At 36.0% G+C, this 22,129-nt stretch overlaps 1 protein-coding gene across 1 annotated transcript in view; it reads left to right on the top strand.

Annotated features, from left to right (window-relative positions):
* Positions 1 to 21,589, top strand: part of RRM2B (ribonucleotide reductase regulatory TP53 inducible subunit M2B) — a 34,976-nt gene extending 13,387 nt beyond the window's left edge. Inside the window, exons 6-9 of the mRNA XM_060115642.1 lie at positions 1,868 to 2,001; positions 13,351 to 13,455; positions 14,631 to 14,744; positions 18,802 to 21,589. Of these exons, the coding sequence (XP_059971625.1) occupies positions 1,868 to 2,001; positions 13,351 to 13,455; positions 14,631 to 14,744; positions 18,802 to 18,954 (506 nt within the window). The 3' untranslated portion in view covers positions 18,955 to 21,589. The remainder of the gene's footprint in view (positions 1 to 1,867; positions 2,002 to 13,350; positions 13,456 to 14,630; positions 14,745 to 18,801) is intronic.
* Positions 21,590 to 22,129: the final 540 nt, after the last annotated feature.

Genomic DNA, 22,129 nt, shown 5'->3' with positions numbered 1-22,129 from the left:
TGTAGTATCACTATTCCTAAGAATTAATTAGAAACTGGTGAAAAAGTCATCTAAATCTGCTATTTTTCTGTTTATTAAACGGAAAGTTGAAAGGTTAAATGTCAGCGCATAATTACAGGTAAATAAGAATCAGTCACATAGACTCTGACAAGAATATTAGAGCAAGACTATATGCTTTCAGTAATGTTTATTTTCCCTAAAATAAAGCAAGTCAAAGTCTTAACATTTTTCAGGGAACAAATATGTAAATTAGTGCACTCAACTAAGGCAAGAAGCAGTTTGCAATAACAGGCTTATTTTTCACAGATAAGTTAAACGCAGACACACTTTTGGGTGAGTTGAGATCCAATAACATTTTTTTACAGAAGCGATTAACATTGTCTCTTATAATATAGTAGTTGGTTAATAATTATTTATTACATTTAATTAAAAATTCAGATATTTAATTTAAATAGCTCTAAGTACCTTTCTTATTCTTATTTATTTCACAATTGATTGTCTTTACTTTCTGGTTTTATTCATCATGTGGGGAAAGAGGTCTCAAAATTTTTGGTCTAAGTACTCCTTTGCACTCTTAAAAATTATTGAGGACTGGTTATATCTATTGATATTTTCATATTAGAAATTAAAACCAAGAAACTTTCAAAATATTTAATTATTAATGCATATTAAATTAACAGTAATAACCCATTGCATTTTGAAATAAATAATGTATATTTATGAAAAGAAACACTGTATTTTCCCAAACAATTGGAATGGCCTCGTTTTGGCCATTCCATTCTCACTGGAATGAGAATGGCCTAGTTTTTTATTTTTGCAAATCTCTTTAATGTCTGACTTAATAGGAGGATAACTGGATTATATCTGCTTCTGCGTTCAATTTGTTGCAGAATGTTGTTTTGGTTGAAGTATATAAAGAAAATCCAACCTCCTTCAGATATGTAGTTAGAAAAAGGAGAAGTATTTTACCAGGCTTTTCAGATTGTTGTGAATATGTTGTGTAGCCTCTGGAAAACACCACTGTATATTCATGAGAGAATGATGGTAAAAAAGATAAATAGTGCCTTATTATTACTATGAAAATAGTTTTGACTTCACAGACCTCCTGGGTCTGTGGATCTCCAGGGATCCCTGGACCACACGTCGAGAACCAGTGATGTAGTGTAAGATATGGGCAAGCATGTAGTGTATCAGGGAAGAAACATATATGTCTGCATTGCTTTCAGTTCATTTCAAGAATGAGAAAAGCAGTGGTTCTCAGTGTGCATAAAATCATCTGGAGAATTTGTGGAAAAATCCTGCTGATTCCTGGTCCTCACCAGAGAGTGATCTGCATTTTATACCCAGCTGATTTTCTCACAAGTGGATTGAGAAGCACATTTTGAGAAACATTGGCTTTAGAGAAAAACAAAGGACATAAGACCTGAAGTTGACATACCTTTCTGCTCTAGTAGGTAGAGGTGGCAAACTTCCTTCTCTGAAGACTTGGCCGTGGCACTAACTTGTTGATTGTGTTTCTTGGCAAAACAGTTGTGGTATTATTATTAAAAAATATATGTAGGGCTTCCCTGGTGGCACAGTGGTTGAGAGTCCGCCTGCTGATGCAGGGGACACGGGTTTGTGCCCCGGTCCGGGAAGATCCCACATGCCGCGGAGCGGCTGGGCCCGTGAGCCATGGCTGCTGAGCCTGTGCGTCCGGAGCCTGTGCTCCACAACGGGAGAGGTCACAACAGTGAGAGGCCCGCATACTGCAAAAAAAAAAAGAAAAAGAAATATATATGTAAAAGTATATATTATACATATATAAGCTTGAAAATGTCTGCAGTATATGATATTTCAGAAAGTGAAACTATTTTTTGTCTCCCAGGGGAAAGGGTGGTGGCCTTTGCTGCTGTAGAAGGAATTTTCTTCTCGGGATCTTTTGCTGCTATATTCTGGCTAAAGAAAAGAGGACTTATGCCTGGACTTACTTTTTCCAATGAACTCATCAGCAGAGATGAGGTAAGGAATGAAGTATTCTTCTAGTTATATTTGTAATCATAGCTGCTGTTCATTTATTTTTCCTTCTGCTGAAAATGCTTATGGTGACACAAATATCCTGTTAATTAAAATAAAACAGGAAGTCATTTCTTCCTTGGATTTTAAGACTCTGTGTTTTCTTCCTACCTCTCTTACTGTTCCTCCTCAATCTCTGCCCATCCTTATGTACCAATGTACTCCTGGGTTCCCACTTTGGTTGCTCTCCTTCCCTATACATGACCTCCTGGCTGATCTTATTTATTCCCATGGAATCAGCTGCCACCTAGATGCTCATAACAACTAAAACTTTATCTTTAGCCTGGTTATTCTTTCCTGAGCTCCAAACCCATAAATTCAAGTGCATGATAGACGTTTTCTCCTGGAAGGCTCCACAGATATCTCAAACCTAGTATTTCAGAAATCAAGCTCATCATCTTTCTCCTGAAATGTGTTCTTCTTCCTGTTTTCTCTGTCTCATTGAGTACCTCTACCTTCTACCCAGTCATACGAATTTGAAATCTGGGAGTCATTTTTGATTGCTTCTATTTTTTTCTTTTCAGCTATATCCAATCAGTAACTAAATCTTGTCTCCCTCTGTCTGCAACACTCTTTCCATCTTTTCTACCATTTTTTTTTTCATCTGTTGATTACCTTCTCACAAGTTGCCACTTAAAACTTTCCTACCCCAATTAGGTAAAACTGACCACTCTGTGCTCTATGTATTCCTTTGAAACCGAACTTGTCCCTACCTTAGAGCCCATAACATGTATTGCAATTCTTTTTTTTTTTAACATCTTTATTGGAGTATAATTGCTTTATAATGATGTGTTAGTTTCTGCTTTATAACAAAGTGTATCAGTTATACATATACATATGTTCCCATATCTCTTCCCTCTGGCATCTCCCTCCCTCCCACCCTCCCTATCCCACCCCTCTAGGTGGTCACAAACCACCTAGCTGATCTCCCTTTGCTATGCGGCTGCTTCCCACTAGCTATCTATTTTACATTTGGGAGTGTATATTTGTCCATGCCACTCTCTCACTTTGTCACAGCTTACCCTTCCCCCTCCCCATATCCTCAAGTCTATTCTCTAGTAGGTCTGTGTCTTTATTCCCTTCTTACCCCTAGGTTCTTCATGACATTTTTTTCCCCTTAGATTCCATATATATGTGTTAGCATACGGTATTTGTTTTTCTCCTTCTGACTTACTTCACTCTGTATGACAGACTCTAGGTCTATCCACCTCACTACAAATAACTCAATTTCATTTCTTTTTATGGCTGAGTAATATTCCATCGTATATATGTGCCACATCTTCTTTATCCATCCATCTGTTGATGGACACTTAGGTTGCTTCCATGTCCTGGCTATTGTAAATAGAGCTGCAATGAACACTGTGGTACATGACTCTTTTTGAATTATGGTTTTCTCAGGGTATATGCCCATAGTGGGATTGCTGGGTCATATGGTAGTTCTATTTGTAGTTTTTTAAGGAACCTCCATACTATTCTCCATAGTGGCTGTATCAATTTACATTCGCACCGACAGTGCAAGAGGGTTCCCTTTTCTCCACACCCTCTCCAGCATTTATTGTTTCTAGATTTTTTGATGATGGCCATTGTGACCGGTGTGAGATGATATCTCATTGTAGTTTTCACTTGCATTTCTCTAATGATTAATGATGTTGAGCATTCTTTCATGTGTTTGTTGGCAATCTGTATATCTTCTTTGGAGAAATGTCTATTTAGGTCTTCTACCCATTTTTGAATTGGGTTGTTTGTTTTTTTGATACTGAGCTGCATGAGCTGCTTGTAAATTTTGGAGATTAATCCTTTGTCAGTTGCTTCATTTGCAAATATTTTCTCCCATTCTGAGGGTTGTCTTTTGGTCTTGTTTATGGTTTCCTTTGCTGTGCAAAAGCTTTGAAGTTTCATTAGGTCCCATTTGTTTATTTTTGTTTTTATTTCCATTTCTCTAGGAGGTGGGTCAAAAAGGATCTTGCTGTGATTTATATCATAGAGTGTTCTGCCTATGTTTTCCTCTAAGAGTTTTATAGTGTCTGGCCTTACATTTAGGTCTTTAATCCATGTTGAGTTTATTTTTGTGTATGGTGTTAGGGAGTGTTCTAATTTCATACTTTTACATGTAGCTGTCCAGTTTTCCCAGCACCACTTATTGAAGAGGCTGTCTTTTCTCCACTGTATATTCTTGCCTCTTTTATCAAAGATAAGGTGACCATATGTGTGTGGGTTTATCTCTGGGCTTTCTATCCTGTTCCATTGATCTATATTTCTGTTTTTGTGCCAGTACCATACTGTCTTGATTACTGTAGCTTTGTAGTATAGTCTGAAGTCAGGGAGCTTGATTCTTCCAGCTCCGTTTTTCATTCTCAAGATTGCTTTGGCTATTCGGGGTCTTTTGTGTTAAGATACAAATTGTGAAATTTTTTGTTCTAGTTCTGTGAAAAATGCCAGTGGTAGTTTGATAGGGATTGCATTGAATCTGTAGATTGCTTTGGGTAGTAGAGTCATTTTCACAATGTTGATTCTTCCAATCCAAGAACATGGTATATCTCTCCATCTATTTGTATCATCTTTAATTTCTTTCATCAGTGTCTTATAATTTTCTGCATACAGGTCTTTTGTCTCCTTAGGTAGGTTTATTCCTAGATATTTTATTCTTTTTGTTGCAATGGTAAATGGGAGTTTTTTCTTAATTTCGCTTTCAGATTTTTCATCATTAGTGTATAAGAATGCCAGAGATTTCTGTGCATTAATTTTGTATCCTGCTACTTTACCAAATTCATTGATTAGCTCTAGTACTTTTCTATTGCACTACTTGTCTCTCTCCTCTACTGGACTCAAGTTTCTTGAGTGCAGAAACCTTGTCATTTATCTTTGTGTTCTCAGTGTTAGACCATTATAGCCGTTCGGGTCACATTGATTGACTAATCCTGGCTCCTCAGCTTATTTCTAAAATGACCTTGTCAAGTTACTTAACTTCTCTGAGTCTCAGTTTCTTCAGTTATACACCTTAACAGGCTTTTGTTAAAATGCAATGAAACAATATGTATGAAAGCACGTTTTGGGAATCCCCTCATGGTCCAGTGGTTAGGACTCTGTGCTTTCACTGCTAAGGGGGAGCGGGTTCAATCCCTGGTTGGGAACTAAGGTCCTGCAAACTGTGTGGCGTGGCCAAAAGAAAAAAAAATGCTTTGTATAATTACTTTGTGTTGTTTTGTGTCTTTAAATTTCTAATAATTTTTATTATTAACGTTATATATGATTATTATAGAGAATTAAGAGAATAAAATCATTCAGTCTCAACACACAGAGATAGCCACCTTCCATATTTTGTATTTCCTTCTGGACAATTTCCTACATTTAAACCTATGTAAATATATACAAACATATTTTTATAAGTTGAGATATTCTGCTTTTTTCATATTTTTTTGAGCTAAGATCATCTTTTTTCACTAAGCAGAATATTATGAGCATTATTCTATGACATTAAGCATTTTTTGGAAACAGTTTTTTCTTTTTTTTTTTTTTGGTATGTGGGCCTCTCACTGTTGTGGCCTCTCCCGTTGTGGAGCACAGGCTCTGGACACGCAGGCTCAGGGGCCGTGGCTCACAGGCCCAGCCGCTTCGTGGCATGTGGGATCTTCCCGGATCGGGGCATGAACCCGTGTCCCCTGCATCGGCAGGCGGACTCTCAACCACTGCGCTACCAGGGAAGCCCTGGAAACAGTTTTGTTAGATATATATTACAGATCCTAATGAGTACATGTATCATTTATTTGACTATAATTAGAAATTTAGGTTGTTTCCTGGTTTTTTGTTTGTTTGTTTTGCTATAATGCAAAATGACTATCTTTGTATATAAGCTTTGTCTCAATTTCATACTATTTTCCTAAGCTAGATTCCCTAGAAATAAAACTACTAGAGTATAAGGCATGAACATTTTAAAGGCCATCATACTCACTTGCAGATTGCTTTCCAGAAATCTGATAACAATTTGTAGCCCCACCTAACAATGTATGAACATGTCTTTTCTTACTATACCCTTACCAGATTTACTTGTTAAATATTGGATAAATTTGATAGGAGTAGTTAGTATCTCATTATTAGTTTCACTTGCATTTTTTGGATTACTGCTTAGATTGAACATTGTTTTCATAGTGATACTAGTCATTTGTCTTTTTTTCTGTAGTTACCTGTTCTGGCCTTTTGCTTTTATTCCCGTCGGTATATATTCCCAATGCACAGTAACTGATTGGGCTCTTTTAATAAGTATTTGTTTATTGAGTTTGTTATATTTATCACATGAATATAATATAAAATATGAATTTTATTATATTTAGTGCAAATATTTTCCCAGTTTGTCCTTTAATTTTGTTTGTTCTTTTTTTCTTTCCTTTTTTTGGGGGGGTGAAGTAGAAGATAGCTTTATTTCTTTGCTAGGCAAAGGGGGACACAGTGGGCTCCTGACCTTGAAGAAAACTACATTTCTCTGTTCGAATCTGCCCTTTGGAACTCAGGGAAGGTCATGGAGGCTGGAGTCTTGCCTACAAGAAATGGGGGACAAAAGGGCCTCCAAGCCTGGGAGCCCCACAGGGCCTCACTCAGTTTCACTCCACCCTTTTCTTTGATACTCCTCAATCTTGAGGACAGATATTGGACAAGAAAGGGAACAATCATTTTGGATAGAGATGTTAATCATAAACGGAGGAACCCTGTTTTAGGGAGACTTGGTTTTAATCCTCACTTCGGTTTTTATCTTTCCCCAGATCTTTCAGGGAAGTGGGCAATGACTGTTCTGACTACTTCCTGCTCAGATGGGGCATAGTCCTGCCTAATTTTTGGGGAATAGATGCCGAATTAAAAATATTTGAGTTCCACATCCTGTATCCAAATCTTATATGAATAGATACCGAATTAAAAATGTTTGAGTTCCACATCCTGGATCCAAGTCTTACATGATTAAGATCTCAATTCCTTGCTCTGGTTAGAGGTAAGAGTGATGACTGGAACTTTAGTAGACAGAATGTATCTCATTCCCTTAGGAATTCAGAATAGGTCTGAAGGCCAATTTGGAACTGGTACTTAGGAGAGACTTGTTGTAGCCAGTTGTTTCCAAACTATTCCTTGTATGGGGAAAACCCATCAAGGCAATCCTGAAGACCTGGAAATAGGAAGCTGACCACATATCTAGCAGTTAGAATTATCAAAAAGAATCAGCATATGAATCTGTAGGTAGAAGGTATGAGAAAGGCTGGAAAAACAGAATTTTCATTCCGCTTGTCGGAACAAATACTTAAGTTTCCCAAAGGGTGAGATGTCCGCTTCTCGGGAGTCTGCTCGTGCTGGCTGTAAGCAGGCTTGGCTGGTCAGTCTCTGGTAATCTTCTTACTCTGGTGTGATGTAACCATGGCTTTACTCCATCCAATTTTAGAGAGAAGTGAGTAGTAAGAAGAATGTCATAGGATCCCTTCCTAGGATCCCTTCTGTTTCTCTTTAAGCTGCTGCTTAGGTCCTTGTTCTTTCCATACTTTCAGCAGCACCTTGTCTTCTGCTTTGAGGGGATGCAAGAGAGCTTCCAGGTGAGGGGGAGACCTGTGGAACATAAACTCATCCATGCATACAGTTAACAATTGACCAATCAGTTGTACATACTGTTTAATTTTTTTCTTCCTGTGTTAGAGATGTTTCTCTTTTTTACTGTTACTACTTTTTCCCTTCTGGCTGGAAAGGCTTCTACTCAACCTTGATCCAGGTGTAATCCTCTTAAATCTTTAGCCAAAATCTCATTGAAGAGGGTGGGGGAATTTTTAAATCCTTGTGGCATCCCTGAGTTTGACATAGCTCAGAAAATTCCAAGTTTGCAACAATACAGGAATGAATGTGTCTGAAATCACATCCACAATGGTCGTGTAGTTTTATCATAATTACTCCATTTTGACTCTCAAATGCATTCCCCTTGTCAATGGTAAAGCAGATGTACAATGCATGTCTGAAAGGACACAAAACAGGCCGCTTTTTACCGCTTTTTAAAGTTAAACCATGTATAGGCCAGAGTGACTTCCTCATACCTCAATATATGCAGATTTTTTTCTTTCATTTCTCCTTTTGATTGCAAGTCTTTCAGTAGAAGACATTGATGATCAAAATATCTGTCCCTTGGTGCCAGGGTGATTCAGCTGTTTGCCCCAGGTGTAGATCATGTCCCTTGGTGCTAGGCCTCCTTTGTATTTGCCTAGTCAATCCACATTGGGGGAAAACTAATCAAGTATAGTGAACAAGCACAGAGGTATGTTAATGAGGACATGCTTTATAGGCTATACATTTTATAATTTATACCCAATTGTCACACAAGCATTGTACATGTGCTTTCAGCAATAGACCTAAAACAAGCAGTGGTGCATGATGAGTAATTACACTCTGATACCTTCACTGGGTAGTTTTCCTTTCCTCCTAAACATCAGGGCAAAAGTGTGGTTAACACAATAACTTTCATAAATTCAAACTTCAATTAACAGAACTAGAATTTCATATCTATTAAACATTAATCCTTTCCTCTAAAATTACCCTCATTTTCATAACCCAAGAGTCTCCAATTTCTGGAGGGACCAGGCAGAGATAAAAGAATATTTCAATTTTTCCTACAGAGGTGTAATTTGCCCAGTTGTTCTAGGTCATAAGTAGCTTGAGGGGAAGGGCTTCCCTATGTCTGGGAGAACCATAAACATTATTTACCAGCCCAGTCAGTAACTAATCCTTTTGCTAACTTTTTATGAAGCCATCAGATTCTCCATTAAGATTTTTAAATTTCTTAACCAGCTCAGCTGTATGATATGAAATTTATCAGAGATCTGTATTTGTCAAAAGGGGTTCTTCACGTAAGTCTTCTTGAAGATGAGCACCTTTGCAAAAGCATCAGAGTACAGCAACAGAAAGACTTAAAAGGGCTCAGTTAAGCATCTGACTGCAATGTAACTGGTAAAGAAACTTGGTTACAATTACCAGGATTACATTTAACTTGACTGATTACATTTAATTTAACATACCAAATAATCCTAGTTAAATATTTTCTCTCTGAGATGCCTCAAGGGCCCTCTGAAGAATCTCAAAGTTAGCTGGAGGTCAAAAGAACCTTTAGAAACTGCCAAACAATACTTACTCATTTTATACAAAGTGAAAAGATTTCAAGGGCAAATAGGAATCTGGTCTTGCCCTAGCCCACTCCCAACAAAATCCATTTACCCAACTAGATTTAATCCAATCTTTGAAAATCCTGATCATGCACAACTTCAAAAACATTTGCTTTCTTATGGAGAATTATTCCTAAAGAGTTTACCCAAAAGCTCTTATCTCACTTGCATTTCTTAACATTGATGACTCTAAAGACATGTCTATATTAATCAAACCAACAAGCTTAAGCCACCTTCAATAGGAGATATTAATTCAGTACTGAATATTTCCCAGATCATGTGGTCCTAAAATTTATCTTGACCAATTTTCTAGACATTTAGATATAATTTGTAAGTGCTTACTTTTAAGTCAATTAGATAGAGCTCATTTACAAGTTAACTTTTACATAAAGACTGAACCAGAGATCTCAGGTTTTTTTGCTTGAGATTAAAAAGGCCTTCTTTCCCTGCCTTTTTCTTTAGTCTCAGGAACTAGAGATGATCTAGATAAAATAAGTGTTCTGGCAGGCCCAGGCACAGGGGGAGAGAAATAACAATTCCTTTTCATGGGGGAATAGCTGAAGATCTCCCAATTTTGTAAAAATACCCTGGGTGGGGTGTTATAAGATGGAACAGAGCTCTGATCACCCATAACAAGGCTAGTCCAGAAGGGAAAATCCCAGCCAACATTCTGCCACAGGCAAAACCAGACACAATAGGACGGATTCCCTGGTGTTGTCACACGTGAGCCCTGTTAGTGAGCCCTGTTATTCAAAGATGTCTCAACCGGTCAATGTAAGTACTGACATGCATACATATATACAACAAACATGGTCCCACAAACAAAACATGTACAACTCTTTTCTGAGTCTCCCTTATTTTCCTTTCCCTTCAGAAACAACCAGCTCTAGGCAAAATGACTTTCCTTTCTCTTTGTACCATCAGCTTGTTACCTAGCTGCTCACTTTTATTATGTAACTGCGTGAATGCTTGAAACATGGAATTTCTCCTGTCTTTCTATTCCTGTGACAAAACGGCTCTAGCTGGAGAATAGTATAATAATTTAGGCTACCATTCAAAGACCATCTTCCCTCATTTTCAAGAATGTACGTTGGCCAAACAGAATTACAATAGAATTTCATTTTTTTCCTAGTTATAGGTTTAGAACTATAGGTCGATGCGTCTGCCAAGATTTTCCCCAGGGGGCTATCAGATGGAGAAAGAGGAGGAGGAGGAGGGGAAGGCGGGGAAGGAAGGAGGAGAAGGAAAAGGAGAAAGAGAAGAAAAAGAGAAGGAGCACTTCCTATCTTTGATTGATAGAACACTCACGAGCGGACTGAAAACAAAACAGGACCCTCGCCAGCAGATGGAAGCCTTATGCCAGAAAAAAACAGCATAAAGCTCAGAGTGGTTGCTTCCAAGTCCTACTTATCCCATGACCTTAGTCTAAGTGGCGCCTTACAGATGGGATTTCTGAAACAGAAAATCCCCAGATGGGAACCAAACGTTCCCCAGATGGAACCAAAAGTTCCTCAGAGGGACAGAATTGAAGGAGCCTGGGAGTGCACTCCCAGGGACTTACCCAGATTCTGGCAGAGGTGTTGTGACATCAGACGCTATCTTTTCTGCTTCCCCAAAACAATTCCTAGGAGTAGGAAGTCCAGAGTGGTCCAGGCAGGAGGAAGAGAGGAAGAGAGGAATGTCCTCAAGGCAAAAATGGCCTCGGGCACTTGCTAGGATGGTCCCTCTTCCTTTGTGTATTCCCACCTCAGAGTTCCAGCTGCCAGGATGGCAGACGGGCTATGACTGGGGGCTCGGCCTCCAGGCAAGGGTCCCAGGTGATCTGGCTTCTAGGGACACCCCCCCGGACCGTCCCCGAGGCGGTCCCCTGGTGATCACCAAAATTGTTACCTGAAAGCTTGGCCTCTCTGTATACCGGTGCCAAATCGAATCTCAGGGGACAGAGTTTTGGGTGAAGTCGAAAAGGATAGCTCTATTACTTTGCCAGGCAAAGGGGGACACAGTGGGCTCCTGCCCTCAAAAACTGTGTGTCCCCTGTTTGTTCTTTTAATGTACAAAACCCTGTAATTTGTGGGATCTACTTTCAGAGATGAGTTAAATAGTTTGTTTTTGGCTTTTGAACATTAACTCTTTAACGCCATTGAAATTTGTTTAGTACAAGTACGGAATGTAATATAAATAAAGCATAGGATAAGTTAGAATGTAACTTAATTTTATTTCACACACTCTTCGGAAGTTTTTCCAATTCTCTTTAAGTAATCCTCCATTGACTTGTGATGTCTTCTTTATTATATATTAAGACTTCAAGTATACTAAAATCTGTTTCAGGCTTTTTCTTTTTCATTAACCTATATGTCAATATCATGCCATAATAAACTATTTTAATTATTGTAGTTTTTTGTGTTTCGATAATTAGTAGGCTAAATCTCATAACTTTTATTTTGAAAGTGTTCTTAAAAGATTCTGCCCATTTAGTCTTCCAGATTAATTTTTAAACTTAGAAACAACCCCACGGGCTTCCCTGGTGGCGCAGTGGTTGAGAGTCCGCCTGCCGATGCAGGGAACACGGGTTCGTGCCCCCGTCCGTGAAGATCCCACATGCCGCGGAGCGGCTGGGCCCGTGAGCCATGGCCGCTGAGCCTGCGCGTCCGGAGCCTGTGCTCCGCAACGGGAGAGGCCACAACAGTGAGCGTCCGGAGCCTGTGCTCCGCAACGGGAAAGGCCACAACAGTGAGAGGCCCGCGTACCGCAAAACAAAAAACAAAAAAACCCACTAGGATTTTGATTAGAGTCGCTTTAAACCTCAAAATTAATTTTATTCCCTTATTGATTTAACAATTACAAGTGCCTGCCTTTGACTTACTCATCTCTGTAATAGGTAGCTAGCTATCGGTTCTAATCAACACTACGTTGTCACCTTTCAGCAGTTCATTTGAAATTCAGCCTTTGGTAATTTGAAATATCCTCTTGAGTCAAGTGGAGGGGGTATGTTTCACTAGTAAATTTTCTAAGATTAGCTATTTAAAGAGGTTTTTTTCCTAATGGTTTCTTCTAGGAATGACAATTTAACTAAGTAAATAATCCTTGGAATACAAACCTTGATTTGAGTCTTATCTTTCAATTGTCTGGGTTTTTGTTGTTTCATTTAGAAAAAGCTAAGCAGCTCTGATCTGTAATCCTCTAAAGTGTGTATTCCTTCCACCTTCTTCTCCCTTGTCAGCTTACAGATTCATTTCTTTTTCTTTGTAGTTTAGAAATGTTAATTGACTCTGCCTTGTTGTCAGTCTCTAATTGTTACTTTTGTTTAGAACTCCATCATCTTTCTATGTCTCTGACCTTTCTCTTTTTTTTTTTTTTTGAAATTTTCGTCTGCTGTTTTCAGCTTTATACCATCTGTTCTGTGTTTTGAAATCCCGATTATTGTAGGTTGAACCTCCTTGCTCTGTTCTCCAATTATTTAATTTCTATATCATTTCATATATTTGCATAACTATCCTGTTCTCCAATTATTTAATTTCTATATCATTTCATATATTTGCATAAGTATTCTGTTCTCAAGGTATTTCACAGTTTTGCTTTCTTTTGTCGTTGAGTTATCTGCAATGTCATTTCTGTCTTATACAGCTTCAGATGGTATCCTTAATTCTTCAGTTTCTATTTTCATTACCCTGAATTTATTTTTATCTTGAGCCATTCTTGTTTAATATAACTTGTGTTTTTGAAATCTCTGAGTTTCACCTGTTCTTTAAATACTTAATTGTTTTTCAATCATTTCTTAATTTTTTAAAAAACACTAAAAATGAGCAAATTTGCATTTTGGTTCTTCTTTGTTTTCCTTTCCAAAATGCTTTTGGTTGCAGATTTGTTGTTGTTGTTAATTAATTCTTCTTTCATGTTAATGAACTGAGATTTGCTGGCATTGAAAATTTTTCATTATAGGTTATTATAATTGGCATTTTAATAAGACTTGAAAAGAAGTTCCTGGCCCTGTTCATCCTTCTTCTGTCTTCCAGAAGTTCAGTGTTGCATTCCTAACTGCTTTATATAATGCCTGATACGTTACTGTGTGAAAATAGCTGATTAAACGTCCTTTGACAGTGATATTTTTCTTCTATTTTAGGGGCTTCACTGTGACTTTGCTTGCCTGATGTTTCAATACTTAGTAAATAAGCCTTCAGAAGAAAGGGTTAGGGAGATCATTGTTAATGCTGTTGAAATTGAGCAGGTAAGCAGGAAAGCTTACATAATTAGCACATCTCTCTTTCTTTGATGTTTGTACCATTATTTCATTAGGTTGACACATGAAATTGCCATTTTGTAGGTCAAAATTGGTATCAGCAATATTATATGGTCAACCTGGCAGTACCAATAGATGATATATTGCAGTTATTATGTCAACTTCATAAGTCAGTCTTTATTATATATTAAGATCTTATGTATACTATAATTTGTTTCAGGACTATTTTTTTGTCTCATTGATCTGTCAAATTTCATGCCATAACAAACTATTTTAATTATCTTAGCTCTCTAGGTTTTTAGCTGCTAGAGAGCAGTGATGGTTTCTTGTTTTGTATTCTTAAACTAGCAGTGTATCTAGCTTGAAGCATGCATCAAATGTTCACAGAATGAATAAATAAATGAATTAGTGAATATTAAAGTATGATTTAGGGCATGTAAAGATCTCTAACTAGAAAGACCTGGATGCTTCACTTAGAATGTACTTTTATCATTTTAAAGAACTAGTTGAAAAATAAAATAAGTTTTTAAACTTCTTTTTAATAATGCATACTTTAACAGCCATAGTTTTCATATTGGAAAGAGAGAAAAGGCAGAAATCTTGAATCACTTTTAGAACTAAATCCAAATGGTTAATATGTTTTTTTTTCTTTATTAAAATTTTACCACTGTGTTTGAGTATAATTGGCATTCAGTTTATCTCCCAGTTCCCAGATCCATTTCTATTTCTTTCTCATTTTCTCTATTAATTGAGCTTTCTCTCTTTCCCAGTTCCCTTTCATAGTCATGTTCTCCACAACAATCATCTTAGGTGAATCTTTTTCTGGGTATTTCAGAACAAAGTATCTCCTTTTTTTCTACTGAGAAAGCATATAAATTCAGGTCCTCCAAGTGCTACTTTAAAAAATACCGGTAGTGTAATAGTTTCAATTTACTTTGGCTATATGAGAATGTGAAATAATAATGTGAATAGTAACACCCCAAACATTTTTAAGCAAATGAGCATTGTTTGCCATGTTGAAAGAATTTATCCTAGTGTACTTTCCTTGAACAAGATCAGTGACTTAGAAGATTAATAAAATTAGAACCCTCTTTTTATTTGGAAAACACATACAATTTATTGTTCTTTCTTTCTACTTTATTCTGTTTTTCTTTATATCTCAGGAGTTTTTAACAGAAGCCTTGCCAGTTGGCCTCATCGGAATGAATTGTGTTTTGATGAAACAGTATATTGAATTTGTAGCTGACAGATTGCTTTCAGAACTTGGATTCTCAAAGGTAAGGTGTTTAAAACGTATTACTGCTAGCTAAAATGTTATAGTCAGGTAAGGCCTCTAAAATACATACTATATTTCACTGAAAGCTTTTGTAACATACTAGTCTATTTTTTAAAATTGTCCACGACAGCCTTATTTTACATCAACAAATTGATTTTATAAAATCCTTAAATGAAACTTAAATGAAATTCATAACAGAAGTACATGCTGATAAATCTTAGAACTAATAAGCTCAATAAATTACATTGTAATACATAATTGTAGGTATCTATTTAACAGGACTATCTTTAAGTAATTGGATTTAATATGCAAATATATGTTTACCCTCAGATAAATCCCCATGTGTCTATGTTATAATTTGTGGGTTAATGCTTTTAAATAGGAAATCATTATTAGGAAGACATTAACTGTCATAATTTGACTCTTTGAACTCAGTTGTCTTTAAGTTATTTCTGTCATTTTGTTTATCAGAGATAATGTACCTGAATTTTGATGTGTGCTTTTCACATGACTTAAGGGGTGGAGGCTGCAGCCAGACTACCTGGGTTTTAATCCTGATTCCACCACTTTCTAGCAATGTGACCTTAGGCAAGTTGCTTAACCACTGTCTTAGTTTCCTCATCTGTAAAGTGAAGGTAATAATAATCCTTACTACAAATTATTGTTGATGAGTTGGTATACTTAAAGCACTTAAAATAGTGTCAGACATACAGTAAATGAACACTAAATGGTCATGTTGTATTCATCATAAGTGGAACATTCACAGAAATTTACTATGTACTATTATGTTAATTAGAAATTATAGGTTTTGATTTCTCAGCATGGAAATGGAAGTTTAAATTAATGAGAAGAATTATGAAATCCATGATGCTGGGGTAATCATTACCTTTCTTGGTAATACATTTATTTTCTGGTAACTACAAAAATACTATGATGAAAAAGTCAGATGGGGCAAAGATTTTTTGTAATTATAAACTGTAAAATATCACTATTTATATATTTTAGTTGCAAGATCCTCTCTTTTTACTGATCATTAATGAGAGAAATAAAGATTATAATTACATTAATATGATCTCTGAAATTTATAAGCTATGTATTAAAAGAAATTGTTTTTTTTCCTAAGTTATACAATATGTTTGTTATAGGAAAGTTAATTTGTTTACTTAAACCTTAAAGTGAACTCACTATCCTTTAACCCACCACCATATCCTCACACCCACTCATCCACATTCTCCTGCTTATTGGAAAACTACACACCCCTGGGTCTAGTTTTTCCTTTGGGAACTTGCTAACTGTAGATATATAAAACATGCCTCCTAAGAAGAAAATCTGGATGTAGTATAAGACATTATTTCTCCACAGGCCTTCAAAATATCTCAATAAATTCCAAAAAGCAGAAATTATACTGACCTCTTAGATTTAATGCAATAAAATTAGAAATTAACAATAAAAGATTACCAAAAAGTTCCATCTACTTAGAAATTGAGACTATATTCTTTAAAATGGGAGTAAAAATGAAAATATAAACTAATAGAAAATATAAACTAAATGCCATTAAGATTACTATATATCACAACTTGTAGAATGCAGCCAAATAGATCCTCAGAGGAAAATTTGTAGCCTTGAATGTCTATTAAGAAAGCAAGGGCTTCTCTGGTGGCGCAGTGGTTGGGAGTCCGCCTGCCGATGCAGGGGACACGGGTTCGTGCCCCCACCTGGGAGGATCCCACATGCCGCGGAGTGGCTGGGTCCGTGAGCCATGGCCGCTGGGCCTGCGCGTCTGGAGCCTGTGCTCCGCAACGGGAGAGGCCGCAACAGTGAGAGGCCCGCGTACCGCAAAAAAAAAAAAAAAAAAAAAAAAAAAAAAGAAAGCAAGACAATTTAAAATACATGAACTAAACTTTGAACTCAAGGAACTACAAAAAGAATTACTCGTATAATGATAGTTTTTGGTAAAATAAGAGATTATTTAAATTAGCAAATGGTTGTCATTTATACAGAATTCTAAATAGAAGCCACATTAATGTTGTTTTCAACTTTTCTTTTAGTTTTGGCTTAGTCAATAAATATTTGAGTACTTCTATGTGTCAAAACCAAGCTACTTAATTTAGGTTGGTCTTAGTTACTTTGTCCATGACATGAATTATTTGGATCAGATTTTTTGGAAGGTACCCAGTTTTAAAATCCAGTGAATCTATGACTGTTGTTCTGTGCTCTTTCCACTGTATCCTGCTGTGAGTGATAACTCACCTTTTCACTGCCTCTTAACAGTATTTCTGACAGGCAATTTCACAGAGTTCCACAACTCAACCACACCCAGCATATGAACTTTTTTTGGAAAAAAAATACATATAGCTTTTTAAAGATATAAATCACAGAACATGCAGTTCACCTATTAATAAATGTACAATTCAATGGTTTTAGTATATTTGCAGAGTTGTGCAGCTATCACAACACTTTGAGAATATTTTTATCACCCCACAAAGAGACTCTATACCCATTAGCAATCAGTCATTTCCTTTTCTTTCCTCCATCCCCACCATAGCCCTAGGCATTATTAATTTTTTGTCTCTTTAGATCTTCCTGTTCTATAAATCCCATTTCATATAAATGGAATCATACAATATATGATACATACCATATACTGGTATATGGTATATACAAAGCCAGTATAATGTTTGCAAATTTCGTTCATGTTAGCATGTATCAGTGCTTTATTCCTTATTATGGCCAAATAATATTCCATTGTATGATTATACCAAATTTTATTTATCCATTTATCAGTCAATGGAGATTTGGGTGGTTTGCTTTTTTGGCTATTATGAATAATGCTGCTATGAACATTCATGTATAAATTTTTGTGTGAACATATGTCTTCATTTACCTTGGATATATAACTAGAAGTGAAATTGCTGGGTCATATAGTAACTCTGTTTTTAATCATTAGAAGAACTACTATACTGTTTTCCAAAGCCACTGCATCATTTTACATTAACACCAGCAGTATATGAGGGTTCCAGTTTCTCTACATCCTCACTAACACTTATTATCCTTTTTCCTTCCAGTTTTATTGAGATATAATTGACATACAGTACTGTATAAGTTCAAGGTGTACAGCATAATGATTTGACTTACATACATCATGAAATGATGACCACAATAAGTTGTCTTTTTTTATTACAGCCATTCTAGTAGGTGTGAAATGGTATCTCATTGTAGTCTTGGTTTTCATTTCCCTAATGGATAATGATTTTGAGCATCTTTTCATGTGCTTATTGGCCTTTGTATATCTTTTTTTAGAGAAACGTTTGTCCATTCAGATCCTTTGCCCATTTTTAATTGGGTTATTTGAATATATTCTTATCTGTGGTATTCATAATTCCTGCTGGAATATTCCTAATTTAAAAAAATCCTCTTTTATTGTTCTTCATGGATCACAGAAATATCTCCATTTCCATCAAGCTTTATCTCCAAGCCTGCCTCTTGAATTCAGAAGCAGTAAAAAAGTTTTGTCAACTTATGTGCCACTTTTTGTTTGGGGTTACTATGGACAGCATTTATTCTGTCTTCCCCAATCATGGTTCCTTAACATCAATTTGATGATTATATGTTCTCTTATGAACTAAGAAACATATTTATGTCCACAGTACATTGTTGGTAATTTAATATTTTGTAGTATCATGTAGATGTGACTATCTAATGGTAATACCTGTGAAAAATGCCTATAATATCTATGGTGTTTTAGATTTCTCACGCAGTGAAGACATTTTAGTCATTTTAGTTTGGCATTAAATCTTTCATTTCCATTTTAAAATAGTCTTTTTCTCCTTTCTGCTTCTTAGAATACCAGAGATGCTCATATAGTTTCTTTAAGAGGTTAATAGGTGATCTTAGTCATCTTAAAATGTATCAGCCTTGAGTGCTTCCAGGACCCTAGGGAATAGTGTGATCTTTAGGTGACTAGACAGGTGTTGGGAGACCTGAGTTATCTATTGTTCTTCTTGTGGGATATAATTTGGCTTCTTCAGAATGTCTAACAATATTTCTTTTCTTTTCAGGTTTTTCAAGCAGAAAATCCCTTTGATTTTATGGAAAACATTTCTTTAGAGGGGAAAACAAATTTCTTTGAGAAACGAGTTTCAGAGTATCAACGTTTTGCAGTTATGGCGGAAACTACAGATAATGTCTTCACGTTAGATGCAGATTTTTAAAACCCTCCCCATACATATCTAAACTTATCATTGGTAAATAGCAGTCTATTTTTCTCTGCTTAAAAAAAAAAAACTAAAATATCTTCTTTAGGGCACAGGATTTTGCTCAAAAGGAAATCCAAAACCAAATATCAATCAAGTTGGATTTATAGAAATATGCTTTAATCTTCCTGTTTAACAGTCAGAGTATGACCTCTAAATGCTTTTGTTTCATCACTAAAATAAAAGATGGCATTATATTTGTTAAGAGCATGGCGTGAAGGGTCAGATAAGAGTTTGAGATTCTGTCCTACTTTGTGTGACCCTTGGTAAATCAGTTAATCTCTCTAAACCTCAGTTTACTTATCTTTAAAAGGAATGTAATAGTAGGTCCTAAATTCATAAAGTGTGTATGAGGATTAAGATGCAAAATAAGTTCTTAGCCAATACTGCTGTTGCAGCCTCCTCCTCCTTCCATCTCCCCCTCCTATTATTATTATTGTTGTTGTTAGTAATAGTATTAATTGCAGTGATGTGATAAAATACTCCCATCTCCTCAAAGTAATTGTGATTCTAGGTCCTAAGATCTAGAATTAGATCTTTGTATTTTTAATGTTTTAGGAAGAACATAAAGATTTCCTTAAAAAGATTATAATTTTCATTAACATGAGAATAACTTCTTTGAATTTCTCAGTTAAGGAAATTTAGTTCTAAGTTGCTTTGGGCAGGATACTTATGGAGTGGAATCTAGGTTATCATGATAGTTGACCTTGTAAGCAAAACGCTTCTGCTCCTTCAGAAATTAAAAGGGTAATTTTAGCCAGACATAGCCCTGGAATGTTTAAAACCAGGGTGAATTAACTAGAATAGCATTTCCCAAAGAGCACTGTAAAAGCTGTTAGCCCCTCTAGATATTTTGTGGGGTGGTGGGTAGAGATTCTGTGGTCAAATGAGTTTGGGAAATATTGTACACTCCATTCCTCTTTAGAATGTATAGTCAGTAGACTGAGACTCAAAGACTGAGAAATTCTGTAGTACATAAACTGATTTCCCCCTGCATATTGCAAACCTACTTAACAAAGGTCTGTTTTTCACCTGTTAACATCTCACCTAACTATTGTTCCTCAGAACATAGGTTGGAAAAATCTGGCCTAGATAACCATTCTATACATGGAGGAAGGGCCTGTGGACCAAGCAAGGGAGAACCTGGTAGGGATTATTGAACCATTTCAACTTTGTGCCAAGCTGAGTAATGTACCTATGATTGACCTCAGCTATATTTCTTATACTCCTACACCTCTTATATGCTGTTATGAGATTTAATTCTTTTATGGAACGATGCCTGCTGCATGATAGCAGATGGTTAGGGAGACTGAGGAAAGGCCAGCATCTGAGAAGTCTGCTCCCTCTATCATAGGGAACTGTCAAGAGGTAGCCTGAGCCCAAGCAAGCAGTGGGGTTCCCCACTCACAGCAAATTATTTTATACAATTCTGGTTAATAAGGTTTAGAAATTTTCCCTTTGCATACATTTTTGCTCCATTCATTCCACAACTATCTAATGGATTAAAACTGGAAGTTTTCAAGTGGATGCAAAAGGAACAGGCCATAACTTTATCTGTTAGAGAGGATATCAGAAACTTGAGCTATTTTGGCCTATGATAATACCATTTATTTGTTCAAGGCTTCATAGTTTGCCAAGTGTTTTTGCATCACCTCATTTGATCTCACAACAGCCTTATGAGCTTGACAAAGCAGGTAGTATTGAAATTTATAGATGGAGAGAGTGAGGCTCAGCAAAGTTCAATGACTTGGTCAAGATCTGCTTGTACTCACTGTCCCTACAATGTATTTTTTTTTCTTAGAAGTTGTCATATTTCTGATATTTAGTCCTTTGCCATCCATCTTCACTTGCTTTTCCCTATTTTCCCATTAAACTATCACATACTTTAATTAAGGTACCATATACATTAATTAAAGTATCATAATATCATAAACATTTTAACTATATTCAGGAAATATGTTCAAAGACATTCATCTACTGCCATACAAAAACTTACACTTAAAATTGATAAAATATCGGTAGTGACATCAGAATGCAAGAAAAAAGTTTTATATTGCATATTCCCTTTGTTTTGAATCCAAATCTTTCTCACAGGTAATTACAGGTGCCTTAATATGAAGCTTATTTATCGTAGCAATAAACCTAACTGTATTGAGATGACATTTTAATACTGAAATACTGGATTTTTAATACACTGGTTTATTATATTCAGTATTCTATCCCCTTTTCCTGGCTTCCAGGTTTCATATTTATTTATTATGTTTAGTGTTTTGGTTCTTAGTTCTTAGGGAATCAAGAAGTTGTGGAATCTCTTTTTAATATTATCTGACAGGCAAAGAAAAAAATTCAGAGTATGTTTATAACTCTTGTTTTAATAGCACATGTATTTAAATCATTGCTATAGCAAAGTTGGTTATTTAAGAATGTAAAAACTAGTTGTTTGATGACAAATTGCATTTATTAAAAATATTTCCTTGTAGCCATGTAGAATCATGACTTGGAAGGACTCAGGAAGACTGATCCAGTGCTTTCAGACAGGGCTGTTTTGCTGTTCAATTACATACAATAATAAACAATTATTCTTACAATTTAAGCTTACCTCAGTCATGTCTTTATATATGAAATTTTCCCAGTTCTCTCATTTTGGAACATTCAAAATTTTCAGCTCCTTTTGCCACTTTGGTTTTCATTTGTTCATGGAAAACGTAATTATAGAGAAAACACAATAACTTGTATATTTAAAAAATAAATTCTTTCATATTCAGAATTGTGCATTTTACATTTAAATATGCTAACGTCATACCACAGAATTCCCAAATTGCATTTGTGCAGATTAAGCTAAGGGCTGAATGTCACTAACTGCTTTTTGGTGATAAAGAGAGCTGCTGCTGGGCTACAAGAATGCCAGTTTAATCCTGTAACCAGCTATTATATTTTTGAACTAAGTTGAGTGAACTGGTAGCCAACTCAGGAACTCTTCCTCAGCAGAAATCTACATGAGTAGCACAGAAGTGAAATCTGTATATCTTTGTTTTTCCCACCCTTCAAATGGTCTGCTCCTTTTTAGACAGCAACAGGTTTGAAGGAAAATCTAAAATTCCTGAGGCATTAGGACAAAAGAATTTAAGCCTTT

The sequence above is a fragment of the Mesoplodon densirostris genome, chromosome 13 (assembly GCF_025265405.1).
Source record: "Mesoplodon densirostris isolate mMesDen1 chromosome 13, mMesDen1 primary haplotype, whole genome shotgun sequence".
In the NCBI taxonomy this organism is placed as follows: Eukaryota; Metazoa; Chordata; class Mammalia; order Artiodactyla; family Ziphiidae; genus Mesoplodon; species Mesoplodon densirostris.
Note: the sequence above shows the minus strand (reverse complement) of the source record. Positions and strands in the feature narration are given on the sequence as shown.